The following is a 16,958-nucleotide window of genomic DNA, read 5'->3' as shown; positions in this document are numbered from 1 at the left end:
GTAAATGCTTCCATGTCACACACTGCACAACATGAGCTGCCACTCCTACATCTACACATTATTCACCAGTGGGTCAGTACCTTCCACTTACTCCTCACTGGGTCCAAGTCACCAAGTAGTAACTAGCGTAGCTATCTGTCACCATTTAAGACATTCTCAAGATACAGATCTGTCTGTCTCCCCCCCCCCATATTTTCCAGGAGACATTCATATTTATACCACTTGCAGAAGCAGAGCATAAGGACATAATCAGGGTGAACAGGGACATAGATAAATATAGCAGATTTATAGTAGGAGAGGTTAATATGGCCACACTTATGTTACCCTGCAACTAGCTAAAGCTATTCATAGCCACCTCTTTAGTAGATTCTAATCCACTGGACCTACTGTAATGATACCTGGTGGTCTAGTCCCATGCGGGGACATCCACCATCTTTGTTGGTTAGGCATGCACACGCGCGTCTGTCTGCTTCCGTGCTGCCTATTTTTTGACTATTCTGCAGTTGCCCCACAAACCTTTTCTACAGAACTTGTACCCAAACCCAAGGTGGTTCCCTCTAGGCCTTCAGAAGAACCTATGCAGTTGGGTTTTACCCATTTATCTTCTGATGAAAAGGGTTGTAGGCAAACTAACGGGTTATGTCTGTACTGTGGGGATAGGGGCCACTTCCGTAGCACCTGTCCTAAAAAGCTGGTAAACAACAGAGCCTAAGCAGGTCTGGGGAGTTCTGCTTGGGCAATTTCATTTATACTCCCCAACAATATTCTTCTAAAGTCATGAGGCTTGGCTTTCATAGATTCTGGGGCAGAAGGGAACTTTTTGGATATTAATTTGCCTACAGCCATGGTATACCCACACTTCCTTTGTCTCCTTCAGTTAGATTGCTAGCACTTCATGGAACTCCTTTAGGTTGTGGGTTATATCTACCAAGTCTGTAGATTGTTCCATGGCTATGAGTTCCTATCATGCGGAGCAAATTTCCTTTTTTATCATAGATTGTCCACATACCGCTGTGATTTTGGGCCTCCCCTGGTTACGTAAACACAATCCCCAAATTAACTGGCTCTCCAATAAGATACTTCAATGGGGAAGTGGTTGCCAGAAATCATATATCAAGCCCTCTCAATTTCTTGCTGCTACCTCTATAGAGGGGATCCCTTCCCTTACTCCCCATTTACGGACATCTTCTCTAAAAAGGCAGCCGTAACCATTCCTCCCCACAGGCGCTATGATTGTGCTATAGATTTGATTCCTGGTTCTTTTCCTCCTGGAGGTAGAACTTACCCTCTGTCTCTTCCTGAGACTCAGGCTATGGAGGAGTATATTAAGGGAGAAGGAAAGTCTCAAAACAACCTTGCCTCAAAATTACAGTCATAATATTATCAGTAAGACATTGCCCTAGCTCAGCTGTGCGTTGCTTTGTTAACCTTTAAATCTGCAAAAGTCTGCCCCACAACCAAGTACAGTACCTGGTCTTATCCAGTGCAACTTCCTTTTCTTCTCCAACACAAAATTCCCGGGGCCAGCGCATGCGCATTAGGGCTCTGGCACACGGGGAGATTAGTCGCCCGCGGCAAAACTCCCTGTTCGCGGGCGACTAATCTCCCCGACTCGCGAGTCTTTTTCGGCAATTTCCTGAAATCGCCCCGCCACGTCTGCCATCCCGCCGGCGACTTACATGTTCGCCGGTGGGATGGCAGGGGGAAGGCAACTCGGGGAGATTAGTCGCCCGCGAACAGGGAGTTTTGCTGCGGGCGACTAATCTCCCCGTGTGCCAGAGCCCTTACCTTGCAGGGCTGTCCCAGCAGCTGTACCCAGCAGAGCTGTTTTTTTTTGTTTGTTTGTTTTTTAATTTACATAAGCTGTTTCGTCACGCCAAAAATCATGACCCTTTAGGCCCACCCAGTTATCCACATTAAACGCAGTGCATTTGTATTGTTTCTATGACAATGCTGTCAAAGTCCTGCACAGCCCCAGCTGCGATCGATCGTGGAAGAATACATTTTGCTATGATTTTTTTGGGTCATAGTGTTTATGTTCTCTATTTTTTTATGCATTATGCAGAAAAAATGTCGTCCTCATAGTGTTTATTCCTTTAGCCATTTTTTGTGGCATAATTGTTGTGTTCTTATAACTTTTAAGTGCATTATGCTGATTAACTGTGCACTTCAATAGGTTCATTTTCTAGCCAATTTTTTAAGTTACTGTATATATTGTGCCTCCTCTTTGCCATTTGCATCGAACCCCTAGCGCAGGACATCAGAGCAAACTCCAACATACATGGTGTAATACAGGGTAAGGAGGAATATAAGATCGCGCTGTATGCGGACGAGGTCCTATTAACCATCACCCCTTACATCATTACCTAATCTGCATAAGTCTATACAGATGTACAGTGATCTCAATGATATCAATGGAGGACTGAAACTATCAATTTAGGGGTCAATATATCTAAAACTATAACTCTATATACCAGTCTAACTATAGCAAGCTATTTGAAGTCCTACCAGAGGACCTCAAAAGGTGGCACACATACAACCTTTCATGGTTTGGACAAATAGCATCCAAAAAATGAACCTTCTCCCACGACTTCTCTACCTATTTGACACCCTACCAGTAGAGATTCCTAGGGTAAAATTAAAGAAACTACAAAAAGAAATACTTAACTTCCTATGGGGACAAAAAAAGGCATAGAGTGGTGTTCAGAATATTAACAGCTGTCAAGGAACAAGGAGGTTTGGCAGTCACAGAATATACTACTACACAGAATATACTACTACTACTACACAGAATATACTACTATCTAGCAGCCCAGAGACACCTAATCAGCAGATTCTACACAATACTAAATACATGGTGAAATGGGCACAATTACTCGACACTCCCATTGACTCCGATGCATGGGAACGCATATGGAACAATGCAAGAAAGACCCCTATATGCGTGGTGCTGAAGGAAACTATATATAAGATAATTCTCGGTTAGTATCATATGCCACTAATTTTGTCCCGGCTCTTACAAAACACTGCTTCAGCGGTCTGTTGGAGATGCGGGACTGAAGCGGGCACTTTGCTTCATATGTTCTGGTCCTGCCCAAAATTGACTCAGTTCTGGGATCTAGTTCACAATTGGTTGAGAAGAGTAATGTTCTGCTTCCTGGGAGATGAAGTGCCCAACTCGACCCAGCGTTTAATAAATAGTATCTTAACTGTACCTAGAGGGGCAATAGCAAAAGCTTGGAAAGCTAATACACCCCCTACAGAATTAGACTTTCTGGAGAGAATCAGATATATACGTAGAATGGACTACCTTACTGCTCTCAAACATGATACCATAAAGAACTTCAACAAAATATGGTTAAATTGGGACAATGTGGATAGCCTAAGATCACATTAAGGGGAAGTGAACCATATGTAATAAGACCTGAGAATGGTGTGACCTTTGACCTTAAAAGTCCAATAAATTTGTGGTTGGATAAATTCATATTAAACTTATTCATGTACCCCTAAATGTGCCCCTATCTGTTAACCTTTGATTTCCTGACTTTTGCATTACTTGTATTCAATATTCATAATATTACCTTTGTTATTTCTTTGATGTTATAACTTTTTTTTTCTTCTTATGCACTACCTGTTTTGCCTTCTGTATCTCTCTTTATATAATTAAAATTCAATAAAAAGACAATTGAAAAAAGTTATATTGTTTATGTGATGGTCACTTTTTAAGTTTATGATGATGAGTATTTATGTACATTATAAAGTTTATTAGCTGTGTTATTTTTAGTGATATATTCTTTACGTTCTGGCCACTTTTTAATGTAGCTGATTTAATGTGTATTTCGTGATGTTAATATGCCAGGCAAATACAATACTCATTCTGTATGTTATGGTTATTTTTTCTGTCCCTTTATATATACTTGTTAAAGTAGTGTAACTGTGGTTGTAGTGAGTCATTTTTTTCTATACAGAGAGAGCACATAATCCTTTTATATTGATGAAACACCCTTTACAGTTTGGACCCTGATGTATATCAAGATGCTTTGTAATTGTTGAATTAGTAAAGCTATTGCTGTACTGATTATGTGTTTACAATTCAGACAGACTAACATGTTTTTATCCATTAATCTTTATTTTATTACTTTGTCTTATTCAAACCTGCTTTGTTAAGGTGATTAAGACCCTAGCAAACAAAAAATTGATAAATTACTAAACTAAATTTTTTTGTTTTTTAGGGCTCTGGCACATGGGGAGATTAGTTGCCCTCGACAGAAATGTCCCTGTTCACAGGCGACTAATCTCCCCAAAGTGCCATCCCACCGGTGAAAATGTAAATCGCCAGTGGGATGGCATACGCGACGGCTCGATTTCAGTGAAATCGCAGAAGTTGCCTTGAGAGGAATTTGATAGCCCAGGACATTCGGCAAAGTATTGTACTTATACTATGATGGACCTTCTAAGCAAAAAAAATGTATATTTTGAAATTGAACAATTGGGTACAGAGAAAAATTCTTATGCTTTAGATTTTTAGAACAATCAACATTTAAAAAAACTTTGAAAACCTTGCTTGATGAGAAAGTCAATGTCAAAATACTTGCAACAGATAGACACAGTGGTATTCGAACAATGATGAAAAACAAGTGTAGCCCACTTTTTGATTATATGTGGCACTACCTGCTGATATGTCACTATACTTGGCGCTTTCAGGAGTCCTGAGCCCCGCTCACTTAACTCCCTGTTAACCCTTATAGTGCCAACCACCCAAGGTGTCCCACTACTAAAGTACTACCCTCCCTTGGGGTCTATCCTGGGGGCAACCTTCCTAGGGGACCCAATTTTTGGGGAACCCTACACAAGTTTTAAAAAATAGACCACCAGTTTGATGTGTGGCATCTTTGCAAGAGTATTTATAAAAAATTATTAGTGGCAAGTAAGAAAAGCAAATTTTATGAAATTGCATCAATGCCATAACCAATCATCTTTGGTAGTCATCACAAACCTGCAAACAAAATGTCAATGTTAGCCAAATGGAAGTCAGTACTTTTTTATGTTGCTAACAAGCACACATTCAAATCGCTAAAATACTACTAAAAAATGTCAACATCGCCAACTTACTGCTGCACAGAAAAAGGATGCTCGATGGATTGGTTCCAATAATCCGGCACACTCCACTCTTAAAGAAATGATCAATGACCAATTATTGTTGCGTGATATTGCTCAAACAGAGAAATGTTGTCACACTGGAGACTTTTTCGTATTTTTTGCGATTTTTTCGTAGCTGTTACGACTTTTTCGTAAATTGTCGCGACTTTTTCGTAACCATTACGACTTGCGCGAATTGTCGAATTTTTCGTAGCCGTTACGATTTGCTCGTATGTTGTCACGACTTTTTCGTATTGAGCGCTCGTAAACTGCGGGCAAGCCTTTCAGACTTTGCATGATTTTGGAAGCCTCCCATAGGACTCAATGGCACTCTGCAGCTCCAACCTGGCCCAAGAAAAGTCACGATACCGAAGCTTGAATGAATCCGAAACTTTCGTACTCGGCGCGTAACGGCTACGAAAAAATCGCAACAATTTCCGAAAAAAACGCAAAATACCGATCATTACGAAAAAAACGCATTCGGACGCTTTTCGGACGTTCGTGGATTAGTAAATGTGCCCCTTAGTGTGTTTACGTCTTACAGTTAAATAAACGATAAAGGGTGTTAAATGTGTTACAAAAAATGATTGTAACATTTTGGTATAGCACAGTGCAGCTGTATAATTAGTGACTGTTTGACTTTTTTTTATAATTTACTTAATACACATCTAAAGTGGAAGAAAGAGTACCCCCAAAAAAAATAAAAATGGAAAATAATGGACTGTTTAAAAAAGTATCATATTTTTAAAATACTAGGATTTTTATGAATTAAGTAAAACAGATATTTTATGTGTTTCATACAATAAGTTAATTTAAAAATTGATGTATGTGGCAGCTTCATGTGTATACAATAATGATACAGATAAAACAAAATGAAAATTTAAGTTGATATCCAATTTATATGTGCACAATCATTTTAAATTAATTTTAACACTGTGTCTGCATTTTTCGCTGCAGACAACATTGGTATTCTCTCCTGCTCCCCCCTCCCACAAGTCTGAGCTATAATGGCTAGAGCTTTAGCAGGAAGCTACTTAAAATGGCAGATGTTGTCTTAAAGGGGAAGGAAAGGATAAGTCACTTAGGGGTGCTAAAATGTTAAGCACCCCCAAGTGACTTGAATCGCTTACCTCGTACCCCGGGCTGGTGCCCCTATTAGGAGAAAACCGCACCAGCCCGGGGCACCTGGGGCAATGCGCTTCCTCCTTCCTTTCCCCTAGACTCCGAGTCCGGCGCATGCGCAGTAGAGTGAAAAAGCCGACTTCTCTGTTAAAGTTCGGCTTTTCACTCTACTGCGCATGCGCACGCAGCGAGAGAGGAAGGAGGAAGCGATTGCAGCTACCCCGGGCTGGTGCTGTTTTCTCCATACAGGGGCACCAGCCCGGGGTAGAAGGTAAGCGATCTAAGTCACTTGGGGGTGCCTAACATTTTGGCACCCCCAAGTGACTTAGCGTTTCCTTCTTTAAGCTTTAAGCTTCTTTAAGGGAGAAAGCTTCTAGCTTCTATCTTAGTAGCGCTTTCTAAATAAAATTATACATACATGTAACACTTGTTTGGCTTATATATGGCAAAACCCAGGCTAGTGATAGGTATAGAGCATGTGTTACATGCGACCTTAATGCACAGGAGTGGGCCTCCGCTAGTTGGGAGTTATATAATGGAGCTGAGGGTGTTGTTGAACTACAACTATCTGAAGTAGTGTGGTGCAATAGATATTAATGGACGCCAGAGGATTCTTTATGGTAAACTATAATACAGATTTATTGTCCAGCAAGATAGATGTAATAGTGCACACAGGGTATTAAACTCACAGACACAGCAGATATAGATTGGGTCACAGTGATAAACAGCATTTGTGACCTGTAGGAACAGTATAGCCCAACATGGAGAGGTGCAGAGAAATAGCTGAGAGCCCAGGATGGATGCCCTTTACTGGAACGGATCCCCTCCAGCCAACTGTGGTTCAGGGGTGAAGTACTGCCTGAATCCTGCATCTTAACTGTGGTCCCTACTGCAAGGCATACAAAGCCTGGGTTTGACTAAACCCTTACAGTCTCCTTTGATGGGGCTAGTGCTGCCCTTACTAAATAAGCTGACTATGCTCACCACTCCTAGAGGGTGCTATTAATTAGAACTGACTGTGCTGGCTTGTTCTCGTTCATGGGGCCCTGTCCCCAACTTTTCACTAGGGTATGAGGTCCCCTAGGGTACAAAATGGCTTCTGGGCCCATGTCCGGTCCAGGCTCAGTTGGGGCTCTGTCTAGGACACAGCATGCAGCCGAAAGAGAAAGACACTCCCTTGTGCAAGACACTATATAGTCTGCCAAGGGGAGTGGTCAACCTGCACTAAACCTATGAGGGATAGTGTTTCAGCTGTAACCTGAGTACAGAGGGCTCTGCCCTATAACAGTACAGATATCAGAAAGTAGGGATATGAAGCCATAGGGAGCTTAACCCTATGGGTCCCTACATACATACAAAAGGTCTTTCAAAGCACTCGGTAAAAAATACCTTATCTCAAAATGGTTGTGTAAAAGAAGACATGCTGTTGAATTCAAAACACAGCAAAATAACTTACTAAAAGTAATCATTCACTGTATTATTTTATTCACAGTGACATTACTGTTTATTAAGACAGAAAAATACCATATATTTACATAAAATATAATACACAACATGTTTTAATTAAATAATACCACGTGCAACATTCCAAACTACATATTTATTTTAATTAATTCATTCATTCATTAATATGTGCCCCTGGAATAAAATATAATGATTTATTGTTCGCTATCTGTGTTCATGGTTAAACGCAACACTTCAAGATTGCGCCTCTACTATTCAACCTAACCCACCCCCCCCCCCCCTTGCCCGCCTTATACCGGAAGTAAGCGTTGCTATGTAATATCCTGAGGGAGGAGCCTGGGGGGGAGGCTCAAGAGTTTTGTCCGCGATTCCAGTAGTCTTGCAATCTTAGTATACCGCAACAGTTTTATAAAGCAAGTCAGGTGAGCGTTACATGTATATTGAGGGCAGATTATGTAAACTGTGGAGTTTTACTTTTGAAGTATTTAAACTCTGTCCCCGGAGACGCCAGCTCTCTGCATTCTGTTTTGTAGTGTGAGGGCTTTGGGAGGCGGGATGCAAGTCTGTATCATGTAGAGTTCGCACTATAGAGTCGCTTTCGCTTTGCACGAAGGTTGACATACGCTTCTGTAAGTTTGCTTACACAACTTTCGGGACCAGTGAGAATGGAATGTGCATTGTGTGGGAAAGAGAGAAGTCCCTTTAGTGCCGCTGTGTATGCACGTAAACATTGTGTAAAGAAGTAATAGAAACCATTAAGTCAAAAGATAAGGACACTAACGTTTCAGAAATATATAATGGGGGTTTCTTGTTGAAAGTTTGCAAATCTATTTGTTTTGCATTCCCTACTGTGCGCTCTACTCTCCTTATTACTGTAGCAAAAGCCTGTGAATTTACAGACTTGGTCAAGAACTGGCTATAAATACTTAGCCAGCAGCTAGTTTTCAGTTACTGTGTATTTAGTCTTTACAACTTTTATGTAGGGACAACTTGTATGGGGACTTTTTCAGTATGGGACCTGTTATCCAGAATGCTTGGGACCTGGGGTTTTCTGGATAAGGGATCTTTCTGTAATTTGGATCTCCATAACTTGTAGTCTGCTAAAAATCATTTAAATATCGAGTAAACCCAATAGGATTGTTTTGCCTCCAATACAGACTCATTATACCTTAGCTGGAATCAAGTACAAGGTACTTTTTTATTATTACAGAGAAAAAGGAAATGACTTGAAAAAATTAGAATTATTCGCTTATAGTGGAGTCTGTGGGAGATAGCCTTTCCGTAATTTGGAATTTTCTGGATAATGGGTTTCCGGATAAGGGATCCCATACCTGTATTGGAATTCCTTTTTAATTTCGGTGATGGCATAGGATTGGTGTGCTGCTTTTCATTCTTAAGCAACCCAGTGCCCATTAAAGGAGAAGGAAAGGCACCCCAACTGACTTTAATCGCTTACCTGGTGCCCCTATTAGGCGAAAACAGCACCAGCCCGGGGTACCTGTAGCGAGTGCTTCTTTCTTCTGTGGTGAAATCCCTGGGCATGCGCATTAGAGTGAAAGGCCGACTTTGTTGTTAAAATTCGGCTTCTCACTCTACTGCGCAGAAGGAAGCAATCGCTGCTACCCCGGGCTGGTGCTGTCTCTCGTAACAGGGGCACCAACCCGGGGTACAAGGTAAGCGATTAAAGTCACTGGGGGGTGCCTAATATTTTGGCACGTCCAAGTGACTTAGCCTTTCCTTCTCCTTTAAGGCAGAGCCTACCTTGCAGCAAATTTTTGTGTACACTCTTCAGTTTCTTGGCTGATGGACCAAATCTGGTTAATGCCTTGTATGGCCCTGCCCTCAGGCCAAAGGTTGAATTCCAGTGGAGGCCTGTTATATTTTAATTATGATAAAAATGTAATTGTTAGCTTTAATATAGTTAATTGGGGATGCCATATAAGTTTCAGTAGGGCTTGAAGGTCTATATATATATATATACACACACACACACACACACACGTGTGTGTGTGTCACATAAACTGTGCCTTATTCCATGGGTTTAATGCTTTTATGGCTGGTCATATGACATTTATTTATATATGAACGCATATATTGCTTATATAACATGACTGCAATAAATAATTGCAGGGATTGGATAAATAGGTATAATCATTAATGGAGTCAATATAAAAGACTGCATCAGAAATATATACTGTTCTGTCCCTAAGAAGCAGTGTTTCTCTATCAAAATTTGAGCTGAACAGAAATCTTACATTGAACATAGTGTTTTAAACAACCAAGTTTTTTGGTTTTTTTTCATTGCTAGCCGTGCCCCAGAAAATGTTCAGGGTTTTTGCATCTAATAGACTTACTTTATGCTGTCCTTGAGTGGTGTTATCCTTGACACTTAATAATGCAGGCAGTGACAAATTTGGTACAGGTATGGGACCTGTTATCCAGAATGCTCGAGACCTGGGTTTTTTCGGATAAGGGATCTTTCCGTCATTTGGATCTCCATAACTTAAAGGAACAGTAACACCAAAAAATGAAAGTGTATAAAAATAATTAATATATTATATACTATTGCTCTGCACTGGTAAAAGTTGTGTGTTTTCTTCATAAACACTACTGCAGTTTATATAAATACCTTGCTGTGTAGCCATGGGGGCAGCCATTTAAATTGAAAAAAGGAGAAAAGGCACAGGTTACTAAGCAGATAACAGATAAGTAGCAGATTCCCATTGTATTCTACACAGTTTATCTGGTATCTTCTTATGTAAGGGCTCTGGCACACGGGGGAGATTAGTCGCCCGCGATTAACTCCCTGTTCGCGGGCGACTAATCTCCCCGAGTTGCCTACCCCTGCCATCCCACCGGCGAACATGTAAGTCGCCGGCGGGATGGCAGACGCGGCGGCGCGATTTCGCGCAAATCGCCCCGCCGCGTCTGCCATCCCGCCGGCGACTTACATGTTCGCCGGTGGGATGGCAGGGGTAGGCAACTCGGGGAGATTAGTCACCCGCAAACAGGGAGTTAATCGCGGGCGACTAATCTCCCCCGTGTGCCAGAGCCCTAACCTGTGCCTTTTCTCCTTTTTTCAATTTAAATGGCTGCCCCCATGGCTACACAGCAGCTATTTCTATTAACTATAGTAGACTTTCTGAAGCAAACACGCAACTTTTACCAGTGCAGGGCAAAAGTACATTATATTTTAATTATTTTAAAACATTTTTATTTTTTAGTGTTACTGTTCCTTTAAGTCTGCTAAAAATCATTCAAATATTGTTTTGCCTCAAATAAGGATTCATTATATCTTAGTTAGGATCAAGTAGAAGGTTCTGTTTTATAATTACAGAGAAAAAGAAGATCATTTTGAAAAAATAGGAATTTGCTTAGGAATTTAAGAATTATTTACTTATAATGAAGTGTATGGGAGATAGCCTTTCCGTAATTTGGAACTTTCTGGATAATGGGTTTCCGGATAAGGGATCCCATACCTGTCCAGTACTAAGAATGTGAACTCGCTGTTCCTATCCCATCAACCGTGAACTGTTGATGGGATAGGAGTAGGTCAGGAAAAAACACCATCAGGTGCTACTGCTACTATTTAGCTTTGATGTACAGTATATATTAATATAATTTTTAATAAAAATGCAGCGGGAATAAAACAGACTTCAATGCATTTTGCTAATCTCTTGATGTTAGATTTGCTCATCACTAGTGCCAACTAAAGGAAAACTTATTGATCTGTTCATATATGCAAATCTGTAATTATAAGTGTTTTACAATGGTTTACCTCAAATACCAAGAAGAGTTAGCTTTTCTTTTCTAATATTCAATTAATGTGCCTTAACTATTCTGAAATTTACAGACTGATCACAGGTGACAGGAAAGACATTATTTTAAGTATTGTAACATGTAAAAAATTTTGGAGGCGTGCACAGGAAAATCAGGAGTGTCTTATGGAGGTTTTGGTCAAAACGGACTGTGTCCTAAATTGTTTCCATAGTGCACTATGCACACTAAACTTTATAATTTGATACGGTAACTTCACAAAATTGATTAATCTAGCCTATTATATGTGCCATAATATGATATGATAAAATCTAACCGTCTATGTACATCAGGTCAGACAAAGCGTATATTCGCTTCTCTCAGCCCTGCACTTTTCTGCCTGACTGAGAGAAGTGGATACGCTTTCGGACACTGCTCTGTGTCTGCATTACAAGCTATGGCAACAGCCCGAGTGTGTTTGCTTTTGCACACTTGGGCTGTTGCCATAGCTTGTAGTGCAGACACACAGAGCAGCGTGTGAAAGTGTATCCGAGTTTTAAATCCCTCAGTCGGATCCCCTGCTGTCACACAGGACAATTAATCTGCTTACCAAATGATTATGCTGACCCGGGTGCTGCTTCTCCAAGTCCATAGCCAAGGGGAGACACAATTGTCAAAAGATCCACACATCAGCAGCGCACTCCAGGTAGTATAGTAGCTGCAACAGTTAAAGTTTAAAAACGTTCAATCTTTATTGGCACATCTAAACGGCACAGCTCAAGGTTGTGTTGCTGTTTAGATTTGCCAATAAAGATTGAAAGTTTTTAAACTTTAAATGTTGCGGCTACTATACTACCTGGAGTGCGCTGCTGATGTCTGGATCCTTTAACTGCACTGTACCAGATTTAGAAAGAAAGGTAAAAACTAAGTAAGCTTTATCAGAAAGGTCTATGTAAATACAGCCATAAGCACTTAGAGAAGCAGTGCAAACGCTGCACTGACTCTGTCAAAAGATTTGTTGTGTCTGTAATTCATGTGCCAGAGACACGCAGCTCTCTGCTCTCTCCTGCTGCCCCCTCCCTCAAGAATGCTAAGAACTCACTCCCCCCCCCCTTAGGAATGTGGATCAGCAGGAAGCTTCCTCATAGTCTTACAAACTGAGCATGTACACTTGGTCTCGGTGTAGGAGTGAGGCATTATGGGAACTTTCTTTACACAGCTCAGCTTTTTTTCTTCCTGTTTGACTTCTGATTATCTGAACAGGTGAAATATGGGGAGACTTAGGGCTCTGGCACATGGGGGAGATTAGTCGCCCGCGAACAGGGAGTTTTATCGCGGGCGACTAATCTCCCCCGTGTGCCAGAGCCCTTAAGGGCACTATTGAGACAACTGAAGGTATGCCTGCAGCTTGAGATTAACTCTTTATTAGCCTTTCCTTCTCCTTTAAAGAAAACAAAAGCAGTTTCACGTTCTATACCAGACCCAAAAAAAAAAAGCACAGGAGTTTGTTTAGTGGATTGTCATTGGTCATTTCCTAAGAGCAAGTCAGGCACAGACAAGGAAGTGAAACGAGAAGAGATTGAAACATGGCTGCAGACACTAAGGCATTCAGAGGTCCAGTTAGCCATTTTTTAACACTGTTTGCAGCTGATATTTTTTTTGAACATCTATTATAGTGCTTTCCTATATTACGGCTGTATATAAACACTGAGTTAAGGTTTTGACTTCACCTTTAATACATCATCGCCTGTTGTAAAATTCCAACAGTACCAAATACCTCATAACCACCATAAAAATGCTTTTTCCTGTTTTGCCCTTGTTCACAGCAGAAAATGTAAATCACTTGCGGCAAAGAATCTGTTAGTATGACATAAACCTCTGCAGAACAGAAAAAAACACTATTACTTTTAGTCAAATATTAGGAGCTCTGCAGGCAGCACCAGGCCGTTTCTTTTTGGTTTGCTGACAAAAGTATGTTTTGCTATGAGCAATAAAAAATAACTGAAAGGCGATCCATGCAGTCTGCCGCACACGTTACTAGCAGTTTATTCTGAAGTGCTAACAATTCATTCCAAACTTTCTCCTCACTCCCAAAAGGCAGCTATGTGCCGTGTAACGGCACTTAAAATCTTCAGGCAAGACGTCACAGTCTCGCAAGATGAGTAGTTGGGAGGAAGTACCCAAGGAGGCGGAAACGTTTAAATTGTGTTCCGCGATACGAAATCGGGTCTGGCCCGAGAAAAGCGAGACTGTTGGCGATATGTAGAAGCAGTGGCAATCCTGCATTCCTAACAGACTACACCAGGGTGTGTATAGGCTTGCAGTTTTTTAGTTATATTACCTGCCCAGTGGATAAAAACGGATATTTGTACTTACAGGCAATCCCGAACGCAGGAAAAAGAATCAAACATTTTTTATTTGCATGTAACACATCTTCTCACATAGGACAGATCCACGAAGCAGAATTAACACTCGTGGCTACTTATTATTATGTTCGAGATGTAAAATATGGTCACCAACACAATTAACCTGTTGATGAAGAGCTCTTTTTAGGGCTCCTGCTTCTGCTGGGCAGATGCTGTTATTCAAGACTGCTTAGTTAGTGGTTGACAGGTTTGCTATCTACTACTTGCTCTGCCCACAACTAAGGGGCACATTTACTAACCAATTTTGAGATAAATTCATTATTTTTTTATAACTTATAAAACATTTCAGAATGTATGCAAAAATTTCGCTTTTTCGTGGTTTTTGTTAAATCGCATTTTGAGCAAAGAATACTAACATTTTGGAATTCTTTATGGATTTGGTTGCACTTTCATTGGGACTCTAATTTTGCCAGGTTTGATTGGTCGAGTGCCATTGAGTCCTGTGTAAGGCTTCCAAAACCAGTCATGGAAGGCTTCAAAGCCAGAAAGGTTTTCGTGGTGTTTACGAACTTTACGGTACGAAAGTTTTGTGACTTTCGGAACGCAATTGCAATATTTTCGTACAAACAATAAAAGCGTTGTCGAGACATTTTAGAACATCAGAAATTATTGTGGTTACTTTGAATTTTTATCATATCACCAGCCCAGAAAAAAAACAGATTTCATTAAATGTGCCCCCTAAGTGTTGGGTGATGGCCATGATGCTTATGGAACTGACTATCATGTGTAGCAAAGGGAAAATGTGCATTTGCACTTGGATGTGATGGTGCAGACCAGAAAAGAAAAGGTATGAGCAGGTGCAGCTCGGAATCGTCTAATGCAGCAATTGCCTGGACCCACACACTATCCTCATGGGTTGGGTGTCTATTCCTCAGTAATGCCTTAGCAAGCTTGGTCATGAGTGGCCAAGTCTGCAGCCGAAAGACATGTGGTATCACAGAAAAATTTGGAATTAAGTCTCGGTACTCTGAACTGCAATTGCTGTGTGAGTCCTTTGGGGCTTTAAAGGAGAAGGAAAGGCTAAGTCACTTGGGGGTGCCAAAATGTTAGGCACCCCCAAGTGACTTTAATCACGTACATTTTACCCCAGGCTGGTGACCCTGTTCGGAGAGAACCGCACCAGCCTGGGGTAGCAGCGAGTGCTTCCTGCTTCGCGCTTGCGCAGTACAGTGAAAAGCCGAACTTTAGCAAAAAAGTCGGCTTTCACTCTAATGCGCATGCACTGGTCCAGGGATTTTGCCGGCAGAAGAAACATGGAAGAAGGAAGCGCTCGCTACAAGTACCTCGGGCTGCCACCAGCCCAGGGTAAAAGGTAAGAGATTAAAGTCACTTGGGGGTGCCTAACATTTTGGCACCCCCAAGGCTTTTATTCTCCTTTAATCATGTCAAGCTATATTAAGCACCCCACCCCCAGGAGGGAATTGCTGTGTTTCTAACAGAATTCCTATTTTGAGTGACATGTTATGTTCTATACTGCAGACTCTCTACGATTGCAAAGCCTGAATTTGAATGAAACTACAGATGACGCTTAACCATGAGCTCTCTAGGATATGTCCTCTGCAAATGGAAGAGTCAATTCTGGCCTGCAAAGGTATGCATTATATCTTCTATATGTTCTATAGCTTTATAAGACATGTGTTTGGGGTAGTTATGCAGCCAGAAGTAAACAATGTAGGGTACACCCTAACTTAAGCATGCATGAAAGTCTCTTGTTAGAACATTATAGAGGTAGTTTACCTTTAAATATCTTTTACTGTGACAGTCTTCATTGTTTTATTTTGTGTTTTTAGCAGTTATCTGGCTGCTAGGGTCAGTTTACCCTAGTTACAAAGCAGTGGTTGGAAGGACAGACTGAAAAATAGTTAGGAGAGGTCCAAGATAAAATGATAAGTTAATAGTATAAGTAAAATTATAGACTTACAAAGGAATAGTTTTATTTGGGCTGCTGGGGTCAGGGTGTATGCTAGGGACATTTATGATGTTACTGACCGCCATGTGATTGTCCACATGATTACTAAAACGTTGGTGGTCCTCCCTCAGTGTCTTCATACTATGCAGGGCTGTTGAGTCGGTAGATAAATTCTCCGACTCCTCAGTTTCTGATACTTCTGACGCCTTTGTTTTTAATATGCTAATGCAGTGCTGTCCATCATAGGGCAGAGTATGGCACACACAGGCAGCATATGGCAGACACAGGCATCATAGGGCAGGCAGAGTATGGCACACACAGGCAGCATATGGCAGACACAGGCATCATAGGGCAGGCAGAGTATGGCACACACAGGCAGCATATGGCAGACACAGGCATCATAGGGCAGGCAGAGTATGGCACACACAGGCAGCATATGGCAGACACAGGCATCATAGGGCAGGCAGAGTATGGCACACACAGGCAGCATATGGCAGACACAGGCATCATAGGGCAGGCAGAGTATGGCACACACAGGCAGCATATGGCAGACACAGGCATCATAGGGCAGGCAGAGTATGGCACACACAGGCAGCATATGGCAGACACAGGCATCATAGGGCAGGCAGAGTATGGCACACACAGGTAGCGTAGGACAGGCAGAGTGCTGCCTGTGTGTGCCATATACTCTTTCTACCCTATGCTGCCTGTGGGAGGTGAACCAGGCAGGGGTTTGTTCTAGGAGTTTGTTAGCAGTTGGAAATAGCCATTAAATGGTCCCTAAGGTGTGTAATTATATGCTGGGGGTTGCCGACTCCGACTCCAGGTACCCAAAATTGCCTCCGACTCCTCGACTCCGACTCCACAGCCCTGATACTATGGCCCACTCCCCGCTGCTTCCTGCTCCTGCCAGCATCCTCCAGCTGTCTCCTCTGGCTATGTCTCCCGGCTCCCAGCTTCATCCTCTCTTTTATAAGGTTGCGCCCCGTGCGTACTGACGTTGCATGTAAGCACAGGGTGCAACCAATCAAATTACCTGCTGACCACTAATGACAGGGCCTGTAATGGTTTAAAGGGGGCCCAAGCTAAAAAATTGCATCACGGCCGGGCCTGGGACAGCTGTCCCCACTGATGGCAGCCCT

The 16,958-nt window shown here is 41.7% G+C and overlaps 1 protein-coding gene across 3 annotated transcripts in view; it reads left to right on the top strand.

The window, feature by feature from the left end:
• Positions 1-8,025: 8,025 nt before the first annotated feature.
• Positions 8,026-16,958, top strand: part of pwwp3a (PWWP domain containing 3A, DNA repair factor) — a 30,189-nt gene continuing 21,256 nt past the window's right edge. Inside the window, exons 1-2 of one of the 3 annotated variants that reach the window (XM_002937380.5) lie at positions 8,026-8,147; positions 15,387-15,498. In XM_002937380.5, coding sequence (XP_002937426.3) covers positions 15,442-15,498 — 57 coding nt within the window. In that variant the 5' untranslated portion in view covers positions 8,026-8,147; positions 15,387-15,441. Of the gene's footprint in view, positions 8,148-8,223; positions 8,355-15,386; positions 15,499-16,958 lie in introns of those variants that run through there. The other 2 variants (XM_004911014.4, XM_012954592.3) reach the window with 2 other exon arrangements.

Source organism: Xenopus tropicalis, chromosome 1 (genome assembly GCF_000004195.4).
Source record: "Xenopus tropicalis strain Nigerian chromosome 1, UCB_Xtro_10.0, whole genome shotgun sequence".
NCBI lineage: Eukaryota > Metazoa > Chordata > Amphibia > Anura > Pipidae > Xenopus > Xenopus tropicalis.
The sequence above is the reverse complement of the archived record's forward strand: the minus strand, read 5'-3'. Positions and strand labels throughout refer to the sequence as shown.